The 15,717-nt window shown below is 39.8% G+C and overlaps 1 protein-coding gene across 1 annotated transcript in view; it reads right to left on the reverse strand.

Moving 5' to 3' along the window:
- DYNC1LI1 (dynein cytoplasmic 1 light intermediate chain 1) overlaps positions 1 to 15,717 on the reverse strand; it is a 53,882-nt gene that overhangs the window by 2,574 nt on the left and 35,591 nt on the right. The window contains exons 3-12 of the mRNA XM_069561315.1: positions 14,397 to 14,513; positions 13,472 to 13,702; positions 11,266 to 11,435; positions 8,981 to 9,074; positions 6,282 to 6,417; positions 5,449 to 5,560; positions 3,480 to 3,539; positions 3,311 to 3,355; positions 2,528 to 2,648; positions 249 to 404 (exon numbers count right to left, since the gene is read on the reverse strand). Of these exons, the coding sequence (XP_069417416.1) occupies positions 249 to 404; positions 2,528 to 2,648; positions 3,311 to 3,355; positions 3,480 to 3,539; positions 5,449 to 5,560; positions 6,282 to 6,417; positions 8,981 to 9,074; positions 11,266 to 11,435; positions 13,472 to 13,702; positions 14,397 to 14,513 (1,242 nt within the window). The remainder of the gene's footprint in view (positions 1 to 248; positions 405 to 2,527; positions 2,649 to 3,310; positions 3,356 to 3,479; positions 3,540 to 5,448; positions 5,561 to 6,281; positions 6,418 to 8,980; positions 9,075 to 11,265; positions 11,436 to 13,471; positions 13,703 to 14,396; positions 14,514 to 15,717) is intronic.

The raw sequence follows: 15,717 nt of genomic DNA on the forward strand, positions 1-15,717 counted from the left end.
ATCCCTGGGTTGGGAAGATCCCCTGGAAAAGGGAATGGCAACCCTCTCCAGTATTCCTGCCTGGAGAAGCCAGGGACAGAGGAGCCTGGGGGGCTATAGTCCACGGGTATCAAAGAACCAGGCATGACTGAGCAACTAAATAACACTACCACAAAGGTTTGTGTAAGTCTGTAAATACATTACAACACTGAAATGCACACTTTAAATGAGCAATACCGCTGCTAAGAAAGGAAAGCCCCAGTAAGTACCTGACTTTTTGGCAGACGGTGGTAAACTGCCGCCTCCGCCTGCAGCCCCACCTCCAGGGCTACCACCACCAACACCAGGGCCTCCTGGGGAGCCAGTCTTTTTACTCAGCAAACTGTTAAAGAAATTTGCCAGGACACCTTCACTTGTAGCTCCAGCTATTAAAAAAAAAAAAAAAAAAAAGGATAAAAAACATACTCAAAGCTTTCAACTTTTCTATAAATTATTACAGTAATGATACACAGAAAATGAATCACACACAGAAGATGTTCCAAATCCAAGCCAAGTTTAATCTTTTGAGGCTGGGTAACTTCTCTAATCAATCATATATAAAACAAATATGAGTCAGTGTTAAGAATGTAATTATTAAAAACTTAAGAGTGTTATTTTTTTCCTTACATTTTATTTCTTTTTTTGCTGTGCTGGGTTCATTGCTGAAAGAGGGTAGAGTGTTATTTTTAAAAGGCCAAAAGCATTTAAAACAGATGCTACTTGTGAATATATATCCCCTTTGAAAGGGGTTCTTCAAAAATAAAAATAGTTGCTTCAAGTATTACACAAAGCTGTCCAATCTGATATGAAAATCAGCAGAAGCTCTAAGAGATTAATGGACAAAGGAGGGCAATAAACAATTCACAGAAAAATACAAACAGGAAGGAAATACTAGGGGCGGTGTGAGCTCTTATTAGTTAATATTTACAGAATGCTGATTAGGTGTAGGCAAACTGCAAGGCTCCATGTTGATGACAGGTAACCTGACCAGTTGAGAAACATCAGGAAAGGGCATAAAAAGATACGAAGTCTCACCTACTAATCCCACGCAGGGCAATTATTCCTGTAGAAATAACTATAATGCATACAGTTTTTTTCTGCTTGTTAACTGCAAATAACCCATTTCAGGTAAAACATGAATTTCTCCAATGACCTATAGGTATAGTTTAGCTCAGTCACTTAGTCGTGTCTGACTGCGACCCCATGGACCGCAGCACGCCAGGCCTCCCTGTCCATCACCAGCTCCTGGAGTCCACCCAAACCCATGTCCATTGAGTCGGTGATGCCATCCAACCATCTTGTCCTCTGTCGTCCCCTTCTCCTGCCCTCAGTCTTTCCCAACATCAGTGTCTTTTCAAATGAGTCAGCTCTTAGCATCAGGTGGCCAAAGTATTGGAGTTGCAGCTTCAAAATCAGTCCTACCAATGAACACCCAGGACTGATCTCCTTTAGGATGGACTGGTTGGATCTCCTTGTAGTCCAAGGGACTCTCAAAAGTCTTCTCCAACAACACAGTTCAAAAGCATCAATTCTACGGCCCTCAGCTTTCTTTATAGTCCAACTCTCATATCCATACATGACCATTAGAAAAACCATAGCTTTGACTAGATGGACCTTTGTGGACAAAGTAATGTCTCTTTTTAACATGCTGTCTAGGTGGTCCTAACTTTCTTTTCAAGGAGTAAGCGTCTTTTAATTTCATGGCTGCAATCACCATCTGCAGTAATTTTGGAGCCCAGAAAATAAAGTTAGCCACTGTTTCCACATCTATTTGCCATGAAGTGATGGGACCGGATGCCATGATCTTTGTTTTCTGAATGTTGAGCTTTAAGCCAACTTTCTCACTCTCTTCTTTCACTTTTATCAAGAGGCTCTTTAGTTCTTCACTTTCTGCCATAAGGGTGGTGTTATCTGCATATCTGAGGTTACTGATATTTCTCCCGGCAACCTTGATTCCAGCTTGTGCTTCTTCCAGCCCAGTGTTTCTCATGATGTACTCTGCATGTAAGTTAAATAAGCAGGGTGACAATATACAGCCTTGACGTACTCCTTTTCCTATTTGGAACCAGTCTGTTGTTCCATGTCCAGTTCTAACTATTGCTTCCTGACCTGCATATAGGTTTCTCAAGAGGCAGGTCAGGTGGTCTGGTATTTCCATCTCTTTCAGAATTTTCCACAGTTTATTGTGATCCACACAGTAAAAGGCTTTGGCATAGTCAATAAAACAGAAATAGATGTTTTTCTGGAACTCTTGCTTTTTCGAAGATCCAGCATGAGTAAATATAACACAAAGCTTTTATAAAGTGCACACCATAGAGTGTATGTTAAAACTACACTGTAAATGGTTCACAGTCTAACTCACTCTGAGTTTCTATCTCTATAGATACACAAAGACAAGATACTACTGCATAAAAAAGAAAATAGCTAAGGCAAAAGGTGGGATGACAGTAGGAAGATTTCTACTGTGAAATACGTTGTGTTGTTTACTCTTAAAAAAAGAGAAATGTACCTTTCATGTTTGGATCGATTTTTTTTGACCCAGCAGGGATGGGTGACACGCTAGCAACATTGGATGACACAGATCTGTTTGGTGTTCGAGGGGAGCCTCCTGGGACTCTTGGTGAGGCGTCCTAAGTAAAAAGATGAAAGCCATATTTATAAAACCCTGAAAGCTCAACTTCACAAAAATTATCATATAAACAACTCCTCTACAACTGCCCCCCATCTCTTCTACTGGTCCCTTCATACTGCAAGCCCTGAGCAAAAGTGTTTAGCAATCGTGTCCTCATTATTAGAATACCAGGGACCCCTCACATTTTAGCATACAAATTTTCCTTTCAATGGAAAAAGGGAAACACATAGAATAATGAAGTGTGGTTATGAAGAGAAGCGTGGGAGTCAGATCCAGACTCCAATCTGGACTTGCATCCCATTTCACCAACTGTATAATCTCAGGCAAGCCATGATGTCCTAAAAAGCCTCCATTTCCCCCCCTGCAAAATGGGGATAAGGATAGGACTTGCTTCATCCGGCTATTGTGAGGATTTATAAAACAACACACAAAAATGGTTCAGCCTAGTAATGGATACAGGACAAATGGATCTTTATGATTTCAATATTCTAAAAGGAAATGAAAGTTTATCTTTTAAAATCTCACAAATTCCAGGGGCATTCTTAATTCAACTTTATATCCAAGTACACCCGTAAGAGACAGACATACAATCAAAGACATTAAAGAACTGAAACAAGATGCACTGATTTCAATCACTTAGTCAAGATCTGCAATACTGACCACAGGCCTTCCAGCTGCAGTTGGTGGCTGCTTTGCTAAAAGGGACTGAAAAACACACAAAAATTCTAGGTTAGACATTCAGTCATGTATTGCTGCTTTTAAAGAAAATGTGTACAAGAACCGTTTAATCATTAACCGTACTAAGTCTGCTTCTGATGTAATTTCATACCTGTAGCTTCATAAGAAACACTTGGTCATCTTCCGCCACAATTTCCTTCTCATGCACAAACTGAAATGAGCAATGTATAAATGAACAAGTCATTATGCTAAAGTCATTCATAACTCACTCTCTAGGTTAGCACAATTTTTAAAAACACCGAGAATATGAATATTACCTGTATCACATGTACATGGGTAGACTGCCCTCCCCAGGGCCCTTCAGCAGAGCTGTCCAATACCGATCTGCACTAATATAAATGTCCTGTATCTGTGCTGTCCAACGTTAGCCTGAGGCTACTGAGGAGCTGCAATAACAGCTAATGTGACTGAGGAATTGAATTTTCCATTTAGTTGCACTTAATTTATACTTAAGAGCCATATGTAACTAGTTCCTACTGCTCTGGACAGCACAATCCAAGAGCCACACGCATATAAAATCTTATAAGATTTACACACGCTTGTAAAATCTGCGCGACTCAGTGGTAAAGAATCCTCCTATAATGCAGGAGACACAGGTTCAATCCCTGGGTCAGGAAGATCCCCTGGACAACAGAATGGCAACCCACTCCAGTATTCCTGCCTGGAGAGTCTCATGGACAGGGAGTCTGGTGAGCTACAGTCCACAGGGTTGCAAAAGAGTCAGACAAAACTTGGAGACTAAACAACAACAAAAACAACAGTTAGGTGTTTTAAAAGGGCCAATAATATCCCAGTTGAGAGAAGAGCAACTTGCTCCTGGTTTCCTGAAATAAAAATACAATATCTCTTCTATCTGCTGAATAATTAGGAAAAAAAGGCGGGGGAGCTGCCCATGCCTCCTGCTCCTCCTTTTCCTCTGCAAGGCAGGCCTTCGCCCAGCAGGCAGGGCGATCCTTTGGAGAGGTTAAGGCAGACTGGACCCCACCCTCACTCCAGCTTGCCTGCCAGTCACTTTCCATCCCACTGAGCATGAAATCCAGAGTCCCGCCTGCAGCCTAATGCTGAGGCCCCGCAAGACCCTAACCCTGCCTTCTCCCCTCTGCTCTGGCCCTCCAGGGGGCTCTTCCCAGCCTCTGCAGCCGCCCTACACACTCCTGCCTCAGGCCACGTGCACGTTCTCTTCCTGTGGCTCTACATCCCCCCCTCTCGTCAGACCTGCCTTCCCCATTCTGGACTGTAACCTCCCACCCACCCACTCTCCCTCCCTCACTGGGCTTCCTTCCTAGAGCACAGATCACCACCTGAGTGATGGCATGTACAGATTCACTACCTCATCATGGTCCTGTTTAGCACCTAATGCCTAAATGGCAGCGCAATAAATATTTGTGGAATGAATAAAAAACCGTTTGAAGCACAATCTCGCTGTTAAGAGAGAATGGGGAAAAAATTGTTTTTAAAGTGTGCGTTTCTTTCAATAGACATTCAAACCGAATAACGCACCGAGTTTTCATTTGATGCTATATTTCTTATTTGTAACTGCTCTGTAAATGTTTGGATTTTTAATTAAGAATCTTATTCTATGCTGAAACAACATTACTTTTTCCTGAAGCGTGTTCAAATTAAAAGTCAGTGAGAACGTGCTAAAAGCGAACACAACTTCATACAGCTTTTCAGGAGTGTCTATACTATCTAACCATAAAACACCATCCTTAGCGAAAGACATATGAGAGCAGAGTATCATCTGGAATCAGATTTTAAAATCTTAAGGATGACATGCAACAATACAGAATAAAGCGGAACCTGGCAGCCCCTGGATCTGCTGTGTGCTAGTATGAGCAACTAATGACCAGGAAGAAGAGGCAAGGTCTGTCTCAAGAGACAAACGCTACTACTACTTATTATTCCACCAAGGTGTTCTTGGCTTCTGATGGAGCCCCAGGTTGTAAAGTTCACAACTTGCCTTTACCTTACTCAACCCCTTACCTTTCTACCTACAATCTTAAAATAATGGACTTCCCCCTCAGTTTAAAAGACTAGTAAGACTATACGCTAAAATTTACCTTCCGGACAGGTGGTTTAGTTATGATGTCTTCAAAATTATCTTCTGCTTTTAACGTTTGAAAGTTTTCATGTAATATTCCTATTTTCTTATCATTATCCCACCCTGCTGGACTAGAAAGAAACACAGATGATAAATTCTCAACCATTTATACAGTCATTCTTTCATTCAACCCATGATCAGATTAAAGTGAACATTTTTTATGAAGTTAAATTTGACCAATTATGGAAAATTAATCTATTACAATACTCAAGTTAAAGTTTACTAATTTCTACTTAAACTTATCAACTTTCTTGATTTTAGAAAATCAAGGTTTTTTTTATTTGAGAGGAAATAATCATTAGTGTTACCTCCCAATTTATTCAGATAACTTTTCAAAGCATATCTAGGTTATACATTGGGTCCTTTATGTACCATAATCAATTAAAGAACAGGTACACTGACTGATACATGCCCCCAGTAGGTAAGTTAGCTATAACAGCAGCCTTTCAAAAAGGCTCAGGCCAGCAGTAAATCTAAAAGGCAACAGTAATAGATCAGAGCATGTTATAAATAAAATAATCTAGGAACAGATTCTCACCAACTCTTGATGGAAAAGTTTACTGGTCTCATTTCAAAACCGAAAATGATATCGCATCAAATTGCAGCAACAGTACATGACAGAACAATATACTCAGGAGTACAGCAGGCCTTTCCTGGTGGCCCAGTGGTTAAGCCCACGCACGTCCAAAGCAGGGGGCAAGGGTTCGACCCCTGGTCGGGGAACTAAGATCCCATGTGCTGCATGGCACAGCCAAAAAATTAAAAAAAAAAAAAAAAAAAAGGCATACTTACATAAATACTGCATCTTTTTCCACAACAACAGCAGGAATCTTATAAGGAAATCCATAGAGTTTCTGGACGATGTACTTATATACTAAATCTATATTTTTATTTTCTTTTACTGAAGTGTATATAAGTGCTGCACCATCTGAATTAACACCGTTAAAGAAATTTTTGGACAAACTCCATGAAGAGGTACTGTTAAAGTCTGTGTTCTCAGCTTAACATTTATACATATTAGTTTCAAAAATAATTTCCACGGATATAATTACATGGTAACCAAGAATTTCAAAACCATAGTATTTCACACAGGTTAAATTCAAATAAAGCAATCTCTACATAACTGATTGAACTCGGGAGGGAAAAACTCTCGTTAGCCAAGAAAGTAAAGGTAATTAACTGAGTCGAATATTCACAGCACATGAAGACAAGATTTGGTTTTGCTTTTTACCTTCTTTAACTTCATGAAGGAGGGATATTATTTATCAAAACAACTGTCTTGCCTTTTCAACAAAGGTAGTCGGCAGTAGCATCTCTTATAGTTTTTACTAGTCTCAGGAATCAGGACTTTGGGGAGAAAGCTCAGGAAAGCCACCGAACAGAGAAGATGAACCCTCAAGAACCATCAAGGAGCTTTCAGGAACAATCCACAGCAACCGTGACCAAAATGTGATATAACGCAAGCCTACATGAAGACGCAGTAAGCAACGCAGATTCTGACTCTGACCTTTATTCAAATGACCTGGTGGACCAAAAGATCAAGAGACGCCTGTGGAAAAAGGGGCCGTGTGACTCCTGGCGGACACTGTGGTGGGAGCGGCTGACGGGATTCTGACCACTGCTGAGGGGCACCTGCTAGCACGTGATGCTGTCCCAGGAGAGGCGGTGACTCAGGCCAGGAGGGAGCGATGAGGCTGCTCTACCCTCTGAACTGCGACATTCACATTTTCTAGGACACGAACCAAAGCTTGAGAACCTTACAGTACGATTGCTAAACATACTTCACTTGTCATAATACTTAATTTGGTAGAAACAAACTTCATAATCTTAAGTAAAAGCTTAACTGTGTGAACTTGTCAACGATCTTTCTCACAACGAGAACCAATTTAGAATAATTTGGAAGATTTACACAGCTGGAAAATTTGCATTATAATGAAAAATTTTTTAATTTTAAAGGAAACATGATTTTCACTCCCTGGTGGGTTGGACAGTAAAGCGTCTGCCTGCAGTGCAGGAGACCCGGGTTCAATCCTGGGTCGGGAAGATTCCCTGGAGAAGCAAATGGCAATCCTCTCCAGTATTACTGCCTGGAAAATCCCATGGACGGAGGAGCCTGGCAGGTTACGTCCTTGGGGTCGCAAAGAGTCAGACATCACTAAGTGACTTCACTTTTCACTTCGGTTCACTCACTCACACAGACACACACATGCACACACAACTCACTCTCCTGAAGTGCCATATTTTGTATCCCTTTAAAATCAGCCAGCTTTACTACAGGTCTGTCACTATTTTAGTGGACAATCTTCCTGATTACATCTCTCTATATACATTTTCAAGTGTAGTTTTAAATAACCATTTAAAGAGAGTGCTTGTTCTCAAATTTTCTAATCTGCAAAGATAACAAAAAAGGCCATAAACACCTAGCTTCAATTCTCCCACTTTTCGTTTTTTTTTGGCAGGCCAAGGCCCTTTAATTGAACCCAACTAACCATCATGCGGCAGGAGAAGAGAAAGGCAGCAGAGGACAGAGTCCTGAAGGAAAAGGGGGAAAGGGAGGCTCCCGGTGTCAAGCGGTCTTATTCACTATTCGGCCAGGCTTTCTCCAAGCGGTCTTTAAGTCAGCGTCCACTAATGACGATGAAAACCTTCGGACACTCTAGACATGTGTCCGTCACCTACTCTTCCTATCTAGTCCTAATACCTATCATTTAGTCACTTTTCAGACCCACAAGCTTTGATTCGGGAATGCAACTGCACAACAGCCCAGGGAGGGCCGAGTGAGCACACTGCTCCAGGGCTCTAAGCCGTCTGAAGCTTTCGACAGGAAATTCTAAGAGCATTCACTCACTGATGCACTGTATCCTTTGCTCAGCTGTGACTGTTATTCACTGGCTCATCTAATCCTTGCAACCTAGACTACACAAGATTCCTATGACTGGTTTTCTAACCTTGTGATCATCAAAATCACCCAGAAAGCTTTTTCAGAATTTAGCACAGATTATCCAGCCTTCCTTTTGAATGGTCCAATTCAGTTAATTCTTAGATGGGCACACCCAGATTTAAAAACCATTTAAAACCATTGTATCAGACTATGCAACGGAGATAAATGCATACTCTGGAGATGATTAACATACTAAACATATTAAAAGTAAGAACACACAAACCCAAACACTGATCTTGCCCTACCACCCACCCCCAAGTAATGAACACTAGTTTTAAATGAGAACATTTACAATGCTAAGTTGTTAGAATTTTCTGCGTAAGTCTGAGAATTATTTTTCTTAATCACAGTACTTTAAACACATCAAATCAAAGTTACATATTTCAGTACTTGCTTTTGTATCTCAAAATACCAAGATACTTGGGAATTAAAATGAAATTTCTGACCAGAGGTAAGAAGGTAAAAGTTTATGGAATTTCTAAGTTCACCAATTTACTCAACTTAAATAAACAAACAAAATATTGCACCAACCAATGTATTAAAAGGATACACTGTAAACAAAACTTCCGGATATGTGACTGAATAAAATCAAAATGCTCATCTCTGTAGTCATGTTCTTTCTCCAACACACTAATGGCATCACACTAATGAGTTAAAATAATTTTTAAAAGAACAATATTAACTTTAAATAATAATATAATGATTTAAATTCAATTTTGGGTGGGAGAATATCACGAAACTACAACTCTGACATGGTGACGGATTGGTAGGACCTAGCATATCAATTACTCCTATCTGTCTAGAGACTTTTAGTCAGTCTTGAGACTAACGAATACTTTCATTACTTAAAGAGGTACTTTCATTACTTAAAGAGGTACTAACTTCTATGATATACTCATCTCTTTGGTGATAAGAACACCAAAGAGAAAGTTTTGGTATATAAAGGAAGAGTAACAGGACAAGCTTATAAAAGGCGGTTATACTCATTAACTCAATGACTTACATTCTAGAACAAGTCCTCTAAAGCACTCCGTATATCCAGGGAGTCTGTACCGCACACCATTTCCCCTTTGTTCTGATTATCTGACAACTCTAAATTGACCTTCATTACTTTTCTGGTGCTTTTATTCACTCTCACTTCAATTTTACCAACAGCAGAAAAGGGGAATTACAGGGTATTCCTGAAATGTCACCAGTACAGTCAATGAAACAAATCTGATTTCTACTTGCAACAAAAGAATGTTAGGAAGAAAATTAAAGCATGCTCCAAACATGACATCCAAGTAACGTCACCAAAACTTCTGAATTGGAAGCTTATGAAATCGAAAAATAAACAAGTATTAATTTGGGGTCCAACCCGTCATTTTTTGTCATGCATATATAAAATATATCATAGAACGGTTTCCTTTATAAACACCATTTAAAATGTGGCATATCTGTCCATTCTATAGAACTGAGAGCATTTCAAATTATTAAAGATGCATATAATTTCTATGACACTTGGCAAAGCACAACAGTTTACTAAAGATATTTTTAACTGAGCTATGAGGATGTGGCAAGTAACAGTCTGAATCTCAATTTCCAGGGTCTTTAAAACGAGCTGAGTAACCCATCTAATCTGAGACACACATTCTCCCACACCCACATACTTTAAAAGCTCTTAAACTCAAGTAGAACTGATGGTGCCTTAGATTCTATGAAATACTATAAATGATCTCTTCTGGCTTGAAAATTTTATGAATCTATGACTCATCTGATAACTGATTCAGGTCCCTTTCAAACTTAACATTTTTTTCATTCAAACATAAGAGCTTTTATGAGGCAATCTGCAGTGTAAAAACAGGAAAATATCTGTCGATAAGCAGCTGTTTGCCAAACAAAATCAAAACAAATCACACACAAAAGGATTCTATTGGGAGAGCTTAAGCACAGATTTATAGAAAAGGTATAAGAAACACTTCTAACTACACCAGAATCACCATTTGAAAAGCAGGCAACAAATTTTGACTTAATTCTTTTAAATCGTATCCCCATTCCTTTGTTATTGATAATTTTTGCAGTGTTTAAAGTAAAACTTAAATTATATTTTAAATTTTATCATTTTTATTCCAAAGATGAATTCCATACCCTCTTTCAATTATATGCACAAATTTCACATTACTTTTTGATAATTTTAGATAGCAAAAGCATTTATATGTTCTATAATTTTCTTAACTAGTCCATGGCTTACTAAAGTAAAAACACACTACTTAAGACCAAACAGGGAGAAGATGAAGTATAAATTATTTTTTAAAGGAAATCTGATTTTATTATAAAGTGTATATATCCAGTGACAGAATGAAATTAACAGAATTTTAATAACAGCAACCCTACCAGAATCTCTTTAATAAAAGGCTTTTGATAGATGCGTATCAACTTTATATAATGAGCACTGATGGGTCTTTAAAACCAAGTCTATTTTATACACATAATCTCCTAATATATCAAGATATCAGCATATGAAACTCAAGGCAGGAAAATATTTTACAAACTTGATAACCATCATCTTACCTGTAATTCTTTCTATTAAACTGACTACACAATTTGAAGTCTAATCAGAATCAGGAAAATGAAACTCCATCACAACAGAACATCTAAAGTAACTTTCCTTCAAAGAAAACTACCATTTAGATCACAAAGCGAACATGTGAACAGCATTCAATATTTTAAACTGTTACTTCTGGTTTGGAAGTTACCTAGAAAAACTAATGCGTCCGCTCCACAAGGAGCCTAGAAATAAACAGTTGTTCATCCCGGGTCAACATCAGCAGCAGAGTCTACAGCAAGCAGACTAACCTTTGTGCAAACCACCAGTACTGGAACGCCCAAGTTGTGTGTGAGTGTATCCGCACCCAGCGGCAAGAGCACACTGTCATCTTTGTCCTCCTGCGACGTGGTATTTCTTCTCTGAGGGGAAGCTGGGAAATCTTCTCCTGGTTCTACATATTCTTGAAAATCTCTAACCACTGAAAATCAAAGTGAAGTAATTTAATACATAGTTTAGAAACAGCTTTTCATTTCAGTAGGTAGCTTTTCCGCCATGATCCAGACACGTATTTTTTACTACAGTTCATACTTGGTCTTGTAAGAAACAAAAAGAGTTTGAGAAATCTGCTTCAAAGACAGTACATAAACACTGGGCGGTGGACCCACATTAATTATCAGGTGGCAGAATAAACGCTGAGTGGTTCCAAAGAGTGGGGTTCAATGCAGGCCTGGCTCATCTGGGCAAATGGCTGTGGGCAAGCCACAACTGAGCTTTGTCCCTCTTCCTCTCCACCTCACTTGACAGGATACAGGAGAAGATGACTGTGTGTCGGGGAGGGGGGTCCGCAATTTAAACGATGGTTCCAGGTGACTTTCTAATAGTAACTTCTCTCTAAACATTTTATTCGTGTCTTTCTATCTAGGTGCAATCTTGAGCCATATTTATTCTATCACTCCCATAGGAACTAAAGAGGTATTACCAAAACTGATAAATGTTTAGAACTCATCTGCAAAACTATCAAACCTTCACTAAAAGAAAAGCTACGGTGAATATACCAAGGGCCTTAACAAAGTATACTTTGATTCAGTAATTCCTTGTCGAAGAATTCTTAAGGAACCAATGATAGATACACAAAGGGATTTCCACATGACTGATTTTCATGTTTAAAGCCAAACGACAGCACAGGATAGTAAGTGTATGACGGAATATTATACAGAATCACAGAGGAGGGAAACGCTAACAGACATGAGGTCAAAGAAGAGGGTATCCTGAAGAGCTCATCGTGGCTCCTGCAGGAACGCAGGGGCACGTGCACACCTCTGTGCATGCGTGCTCAGCTGCTTAGTCAGGTCCGACTCTGTGCAACCCCACAGACTGTAGCCTCACAGGTTCCTCCATCCGTGGGATTCTCCAAGGCAAGGATACTGCAGTGGGTTACCACGCCCTCCTCCAGGGGATCCTCCCGACCCCAGGGATCGAGCCAGCGGCATCTCCTGCATCACCGGTTACTTCTTCACTGCTGAGCTACCCGGGAAGCCCACGCACACCTGTACTGCCCTCCAAATCAGAGGCTGCAACCTCACAGTGGTTCTCAAATTTGAGCACGCACCGGAAGTTTCTCACTCAGCAGTCTACAGTAGGGCCTGAGAATGCGTGTTTCTAACAAACTCCCAGCTGTACTGTTGCCGGTCGTGGGGCCACAGACTGACAACCACCTTATGGCAGAAACTTAGAGGCAGGAAAAAGCTCCATAGGCAATGGCCAAAAAGAAAAGAAAGGTATAGATTAAAAGCAGTTGGATATCTTTCCCAATGATTCAGGATATACATTCTCTTAAGTTTGTACTGTTTCCATGCATATAAATTTCAGTAAGATGTCCAATTTCCCCTAAAAGTTATCAGCTAAGGACAGCAAACAGCAGCAGCGTACCATCTGTATATTTCCTTAAACGAAGGGCAACATTGACCTATGAAGCGCTCTCAGTGAAATAAAGAATTGTGACTGGCCTACAGCTTGTCAGAAATGACCCATATTATTTTCATCATTTCCATGAAAATTTCCAATTTATGTGGGCACATACAAAATATATTATGTACTTCATAAACCATAAAAACAGCTTAACATCTTTATGTTATAGTGCTAGCGTCCTTGTGGACATACTTCATTTTGACAAGGTTAAGAAGATTGTTCCACTTATCAAGAAACTAAACTACTGAAAATGAGCAGCTGCAGAAAGACTCAGAATTTATCCTGAAATACTGCTCTTCAAATGAGCACATACGGCCTTTTGGCAAAGAAGAAAGGGCGCCTCTTCAGAAGAGTCTGCCATCATGCGTATGTCTCCAGTGTAAAGCTATATTAAAACCTAGCACGTCATCCAAACTGAATTTCAAAGGCGGCACTCACATTATGTTTCCCTTCGTCAAACCTTTTTCAAACTCAAGAATTCCTAACAATCACGAAAGTCAACTGGGAAATTTTGTCTCCGAAATCTGTATTGTCTAGACTACTCACACTTTTGTTCCATTTCTTTCATTTCTTCAGGAGGAACTTTCAATTTGTCAATATGTTCTCTAACAACACTTGCCCATTTTTGTAAAGAATCCAAAGCAGTCCATGGCTTTGACATGTCAACAACCAGCATAACTAAAGTGTCCTTCAGAGAAATGGCATCCAATGAGAATTTAAGGAGGCCTTTGTGATAGGGGTCTCCATCCAAGATCCATACATTACATCTTGTTTGATCTGCAAAAGACGAAGAAGGTTACCAAGGCAACAAGATAAAGTCATTTCATCATCCAACTCACAATACTACTTGGCATTTTAGGGAAGCTCCACAGGAGAGGTTTCCTTTGGCAAGGTTCAACTACTTAGGTGACATCTACCAATTCAGTTAATTCCTAATGAATACTCAAGAAAATGATTTAACTGCCAACACAGAAAACAAGCATCCTCTCCTTCGAATTTCTCAATCCCAAGCCACAGACTGAATCGCTGTTTCTATTCTCACCATCAGAAGATAGAGCCATGCATATTCAAGACACTATATACAAAAATGAGAAAGCAGACGCAAAAAGCTGGGAAACAGGCGACATTCTCTCGTCAGAAAATGAGAAGACAGAAAAGCGAGGGCAGAACGTTCACAGAAGACTTATTTCACTAAACAGGAGAGAAAAGGAACTGAAAACGGATTATTCAAGGTCAGCGAGAAAGCTAAAGTTCACATACCAATACCTTAAGATGTTTAAAAATACCACCCTATGAATCCCAATCCCAAACCAATAAAAGTATGCCCTAAACTATTCACAGACTGGCATGAAATACGGATCCTGGTAAAATAAATGACGCTAAGAAAAGTCGAAGACTAATCTTCACATGGACAGCAGCGCAACCTGAAGAAAGACACCAGGAAAATCAATTACAAGTGAACGACACTCACCGTCCCTGTCTTCATCATGAACATTTAAGTACAAATATTCCAATCCTCTTCCTTTCTTGTACTCCTCTATTCCCTGAATTTTTCTTATTAAGCTTGTTTTTCCAGCTCCATCTTCACCTGTAAAAAGGATAGATCTTTAAAATTATAATACGGACTATTTAAGGGTGCTTCCTAGTGTGATGAGTGAAAAACCCAATTGGAACTAGCTTCAACCAAGAGGGTGATTTGCCAGAAGATGAGTAGGGAACTATACAGGAGAAGATGCAGACTTCACCCCGTGATTCTCTGTCCATTATCTCCACTCTTCTTGCTAAGCCTCTATTTCTTCTATTACAAATGATCTCCTCTGTGGCCATATTTTAAGAAGCTTAACTTTTACACCATCCTCATTCAAGCTACAAGGAATAAAACACTCTCTCGGTCAGCTTTCAGTCTGAAGACTCTCAGGTAAAGATGTTTAGTTGGTCCAGTTGGCATCACATGCACACACCCAAGGGCCACTCATGAAGGAAGGTAATAGAAAAAAACTGACCAGGACAGGGACCTGTGACTGGCCTCAGCCAAATCATGAAGCCCTAAGAAATAAGTAGCAAAGGAGAGGGGTGAGTAACTTGAGGGTAGTGAGGTGAGCAAGAACAAGGGCAGAGAGAATGTAGAATAGATAAAAACTGCAGGCTTAAAAAATATTAATAGCAAGAAATCATGCGACTTAAACCTGGCACAAATTTCAGAAGCTTAAAACCAGGCCAGCTATTTGATGGTTTGGTGGGAGGTTTTTTTAAAAAGTTTTTTTTAATATTGGGGCTTTCCTGGTGGCTCAGATGGTAAAGTGTCTGCCTGCAGTGTGGGAGAGGCAGGTTTGATCCCTGGGTCAGGAAGATCTCCTAGAGAAGGAAATGGCAACCCACTCCAGGACACTTGCCTGGAAAATCCCATGGTTAGACACAACTGAGCAACTTTACTTACACTTTCTTTAAATACTACATGTTACTATTTCATGGACTTCTTTTGTAATTGCCAATATCATGTTATTAGTACTTAATAAAAATGAATTTCTTGGATTTAAGGACTTATTTCTACAGATTCGTGAGTTCTCTGAGAATTTCAAAATTATTTTCAATTTTCATGTTAAGCATTTAAGAAACTATTTATCTCCTGGGTCTTCTAACTATCTTTAGCTGTCAAAGCTGTCAAGAAACTGCAGTAGCCACCTGTGCATCGGGGTTCACCATCCTACTGGTGCCAAGCTAAGGCCAAGTGACGCAGACAGAACAGAGCGGAGTGGCCACAGGGGCAAGCCAGACTCACAAGAAAGTGGCCC

Source organism: Ovis canadensis, chromosome 19, assembly GCF_042477335.2.
Source record: "Ovis canadensis isolate MfBH-ARS-UI-01 breed Bighorn chromosome 19, ARS-UI_OviCan_v2, whole genome shotgun sequence".
Classification (NCBI taxonomy): domain Eukaryota; kingdom Metazoa; phylum Chordata; class Mammalia; order Artiodactyla; family Bovidae; genus Ovis; species Ovis canadensis.